Genomic DNA, 5,536 nt, shown 5'->3' on the forward strand with positions numbered 1-5,536 from the left:
TGTTGTCTGCTTTATCTCCCCAAATGGTTTCAGCCTTTCGAAAGGTTTGGTGCAAATGCGGTATCGGCTTTGGCAGAGGATAGTAAAACCCGCTCCAAGGAGGTGTCCAGTCCTTGAATTCCCGTGAGGTGTACTTATAACCCAAGCCAAAAGTAGTCTTTTGAAAACGAGGTTGCACGGGTTCAGCTATTCCCTCCAATTTAGGACCAAGGCCCCTACCTGGTTCATATCCCAACCATAACATCATACTCATCACTCGGTCACTCCACCATCTACTCTGTTCAATATTTCCAACTAGCTCGATAGTGTAAAAGGTACCTCCTCCTACATTTCTCTCTATATCGACCACAGGGACTGTGTATATGGGATTGTTGCCATCTCTGTGAACAACCATCTCTTGATGATCCCATTCAAACTTAACAACTTGGTGTAGAGTCGAAGCAACAGCCCCATCCATATGGATCCATGGCCTCCCCAACAGTAAGTTGTAGGTGGTTGAGATGTCTAGCACTTGGAATTTCACATCGAATACTGTCGGTCCAATTTTCAACCTCAAATGGATTTCCCCGATAGTAGCCCTTTGGGAACCGTCAAAAGCCTTCACATTCATGCTTCCCTCCTGTATCTCAGACAGATTTATACCAAATTTCCTCAATGTGGTCAATGGACATATGTTCAGACTAGAACCCCCATCAATCAAGACTCAGGATATGAACTTGTTCTCATGTTGCACAGTGATATGCAACGCTTTGTTATGGCTGAGACCCTCGGGAGGTAGTTCATATTCATGAAAAGAAATCTTGTGGGTCTCAAATATATGTCCCACCATATTTGCCATGTCTTTACCTGTGATATTGGCCGGCACATATGCTTCGCTCAAAACATTCATTAAAGCATTCTTATGTGCATCAGAATTCTGCAACAAGGATAGAATAGATATCTGAGCAGGAGTCTTGTTCAGATGTTCAACCACATATTATTCTTTAGCTTGCACCTTTCTCCAAATCTCCTCGCCTCCTACTTCTACAACAGATGGCATTTGCTTGTTCTCCTTACTCGATCCTCCTTGGGTCATGTTCTCAGGCGTGTAGACTCGGCCAGTTCTGGTCATACCTTATGTGGCTCCCGCTTCCTCTATCTTGGACTTACCTTTTCTCCTTGCCTCAGCCTCATAGTCCGATAGAACAGCTCTTGAATTATAAACAGGTGGTGGAGCCACCATGACAGTAAACGGTGACCGAGATACAACCAATTCAACTACAAATGGTGCACAAACTCGCACCACAACAGGTGGAGGTACCATAGGAGGGACCACCACAGTATCCCTGTCCCGAATCAACCCAATGGATCCTTCTTCATCCCATTCTTCATCAGCTTCTATCATGTGTACTCCCCCCTCTTTGTGATCGGGAAGAGGGTTATTGTGAACATTTGGTGTGGACCCCTTTAAGTGAATCAACTTAGTATCAATAAGTATTTGTATCTTATCCTTCAGAGAGCGACATTCCTCCAATGTATGCCATTTCATGCCAGAATGGTAAGCACAACTTTTGTTGGGGTTAACCCATTTAGTGGGCGTGTCGACAGTAGGGGGAATGGTTGTGATATAGCCCTCAACTTTTAGCCTTTCGTATAGTTGGGCTATAGGTTCGGCAAGTGTAGTGTATTGTCTAGGCGGTCTTCTTTCGAAATTGGCTCTAGGTCTCGGGTAATTTTGGTGGGTAGGTGGAGGTGATTGGAAGTATGCGGGTTGAGTGTCATAGACATGTTGTGGGGTTGTGGGATAATGGTATGTTGGTGGTATGTGTTTATATGAAGGAGGAGGTGTTTGGTATGTTAAGGGAGTCCTCGGGCCTTGTGCTATTATTACGGCGCTCACTTCTTTCTTCTTCTTCGATTCTGAAATGCACCCCGATTGCAGGGCCTTGTTAGCAGCCTGCAAAGCTTCAAAATTGGTCACCATTCCACTTTTAATACCCTCTTCGATTTTCTCTCCTAACTTGATGATATCTAAGAACTTGTGATCCTCAATAACCATCAACCTCTTATAGTATTGGGGGTCCTGGGCTCGCACAAAGAATTTGCTCATTTGACCCTCCTCTAATGGCGGTTGTACCTTGGCTGCCTCAGATCTACATCTAGTAGCATATTCTCTAAATGTTTCATTGGGTTTCTTCTTGAAATTCTGAATATAGAACAAGTCTGGAGCATTTTTCGTGTTGAATCTGAACCTATCCATGAAATCAGAAGCCATGTTAACCCAGTTGTGCCATTTCTTTGGATCCTGGCCAATGTACCAAGATAGAGCGTCCCCAGTAAGACTTCTCATAAACAGCTTCATGCGGATTTGCTCATTTTTCCCTACTCCCACGAGCTTATCACAGTACATTCTCAAATGAGCCTTTGTGTCACCAGCACCATCGAACATTTCAAACTTCGGAGGCTTGTAGCCTTCGGGCCGCTCAACATTAGGTTGGATGCACAAATCTTCATAATTAAAACCTTCAATATCTTTCCCTGTTTCAACAGTTTGGATTCTTCCGGTCAACCTTTTCAACTCTTCGGCCATACTTTTAATCAGCATGTCTTTTTCGGTGGGGTCAGGTTTACATTGTGCTTGTTGGGCGTGTATGGTAAGGTTTCCACATATATGGGGTTAGTTTGGTGGGTTCCGGAAATTTGGGTATATGGGTGGTTATTGATAAATGTTTGGGTTTGATCATGGGTATGAGTAATGGGTTGTGGAGTATTGTGGGCAAGGGGATAAATGATGTTTTGTGGGAGTATTGGATTGGTGTGGTGTTGTAAGGTTTGGAATGATGGTTGACTTTGGTGTTGCATTGTTGGGGGCTGCGGGTTTTGATAATGTTGGGTTATTGGAGGGTTTTGATAGTATTGAGTGGTTTGAGGTGGTGGATTTTGTGGAGCTTGTGGCAGCGGATTCAGGGGCAGTGGTTTGTTCTGAGGAGGGGGTTGGTTATTTTCAGGAGTGGTTTGGTTGGAGTCGTCTTGGTGATTTACGTCTAGAATGTTGAGGGAGAGGGATAACTTTGCAATGTTTCGAACTTGCTCCAATTCGCCTTGTAACTCCATAATCCTTTGGTCCAAATGGGGGCCAACTCGTTCTGTCATGCCAGACTTCCGTTAGATGTTTCCACAGTTTCCTTAAGAGTGGGAATCCTTTCCTTACCAGCCATACTGCTTGCATCTTCCATTAGACCTTTTATTTTGTTGTTGGGATTGCTAGGAGGAGGAGGTGGTGGAGGCCCTTTTGATCTAGTATGATATGATAACACAGTCAGGATGCACAAATCAGCCTTTAGGAAAGAGAATAAAAAAAATCAAAGGAAAGAAAAAGAAAGAAAAAAAATAGCCAAGTTAGCAAGGTGAAGTAACTGCAACAAAATAAAAAGTTGTAGGACGTAAACAGACAACAGATAAAGATAGTGAAAAACCATTCAATTAGAATATTTAAAGCATGCCCTAACGTGGGGACCTCTTTTTACCCGAGGTAGGTCTAGCGAATATTCAAGAAATAAATGTGCCAATATGTTTTATTCCATTTGTTCTCAAAAACCCCAAAATTTTATTAATAATCCAACAATTATTCATAAGTAAATGACAAAAAATAAATAAGTAATAATAATAATAACAATGAAAGTAAAACTCCTAGTCTAGCTTGCAGATGCTCCTTCATCAATCTTTGGCTTCTTCGCAGCTCGAATGGCATTCTCGAAATGACTATGTCTTGTCACTAGGTATGCTTTTGTTAGATTACCTCCAACCTCAAAACCCTTGTTGATACATTTTTCCCCTTGTCGACGAAATTCTTCGCTCAACTCTAGCATGCTTTGCTCCAGGCTAAGAGCTTGAAATCGCCAACGCTCTATCTCTTTATCCTTTTCTTCCAGTTCCTTTGCGTGATCCTCAAGTTGCTTTCGATCCCGAATTTCAGAGTCATGAGTTTTTCTTTTGAATCGACGATATAAGACTTGTGCTCGAGCCTCTTTGTCAATGATATGCTCCCCTCCCTTGATGCTAGGAGAGACTGACCCTTTTATGTCAGCGTGCAACCACTCAACGTAACCAATGACACAACATGCATGATACCTGTGTGTTGCTATAGTGTCCACCATCATGAATTTCTTTTTTTTTCCACATCTTGAGAATGTCTTTAACAAATGGGATTTTATCACTTTCATAGTCAATCATGAAATGATTCATGTTGCTTACCCTTGGTATAGTCTGCGTTCTCCCAGCTTGCCTAAGAACCCTTGTTGGCACGTAGGGTCGAAGGCCTCGGACTCCCATCAAAACCAAGTATGGGGTTTCCTTGGCATAAACTACCAGTTCTGAGGAAGGGAACCAGTCAAACATCCATTGGACCGAATCTTCTGTCAAACGATCTAGCAGCCTAACCCAACCTTCAACATCAGCGAGGCGTTTTATCTTGTTGACCCCTAAAGTAACTCTCAAGTCATGTGATAGAATATAGTCATCTCCAATAGGCTTGCGAAGAGCTTGCTTTTCGTTAACTTTTTAGAGGTGTTCAATCAGCCAAATTTGAAGAAGCAAGTTACATCCCTCGAAATGTCTAGCCCCGTCTTTGCAGTGGCTCAGAGACCGATAGATGTCAGCTAAGATCATAGGCACTATAGTGCCAAGATTACCGTCTATCCCATTAAATAGTGCATCAGCTACCATGATAAGTCGGGTGTGAATTTCTTCTTTAGCCCCTCAAGGAAAAACCACTAGCCCCAGAAAACAAATGACAAATGCAAAAGTTCTCTTTTGGGTCCATGTATCGGGACAATGCGATTCTATATTATATATCTCTCGAGCGTACCCATGATCGAATCTATCATACAAGTATTGAAGTGAAATTTTGACTTCATTACATGGGTCATCATTTTGCCTCCTTGCAATCCCAGCTTTTCACGAAACTCTTGCGGTGAAGGATTTATTCCTACTTTTTATTCCTCCACAACAAACTTGCATTTTTAACATAACCTCTGATTTCTTCTAGCAATGGTGTCAATTCAAGCGAAGGCAAATGTCCCAACACTTTGTGTACTTCTCCTTGTCCCTGAATGCCCAGATCTCTCCACCAACCCTTTAGTGAATCGGGTATGTACCAGACCATGCTAAACCTTGGATAAGCCTTGGATTGATTCATGATTGCCTGTATTTATAAAAGGTTACCTTATACCCCTCCCCTAACTTGAGAGCAAATGGTCAACATTTAGGCACATTTATTTCCCAAAAAATGCAAACAAATTATGATTACATCCTTCTAGGGTCGTAGATCCTTTTGGACTTGGGCATAGTCATACTATCAGACTTAATAAACCAAGGATATTGAGTCGACCTAGGTTTATAAAAAATATGATTTTTCTAAAAATCATATCATGGTTGGGCTCTATTGAACAGGAGTAGGTTGTCTAGACCAAAGGTTCCCCCAAGCGGATAACTTAGGAGTGGAAAGTCTGTGACCGTCGGCGCACCGCTGACCGACCTACCAACAGAACTTTCCCTT

General features: G+C 42.4%; 1 protein-coding gene across 1 annotated transcript; it reads right to left on the minus strand.

The window, feature by feature from the left end:
• Nucleotides 1–1,114: 1,114 nt before the first annotated feature.
• Nucleotides 1,115–2,569, minus strand: LOC104114551 (uncharacterized). The gene has a single exon (XM_009625026.1). It carries the CDS (start codon nt 2,567–2,569, stop codon nt 1,115–1,117), a length of 1,455 nt encoding a protein of 484 aa, XP_009623321.1.
• Between the last annotated feature and the right edge of the window lie 2,967 nt (nt 2,570–5,536).

The sequence above is a fragment of the Nicotiana tomentosiformis genome, chromosome 3, assembly GCF_000390325.3.
Source record: "Nicotiana tomentosiformis chromosome 3, ASM39032v3, whole genome shotgun sequence".
NCBI classification, from domain to species: Eukaryota; Viridiplantae; Streptophyta; class Magnoliopsida; order Solanales; family Solanaceae; genus Nicotiana; species Nicotiana tomentosiformis.

Coding starts and splice junctions, on each gene's coding strand:
- LOC104114551 (XM_009625026.1), bottom strand. CDS start 2,569: ATGGCCGAAGAGTTGAAAAGGTTGACCGGAAGAATCCAAACTGTTGAA.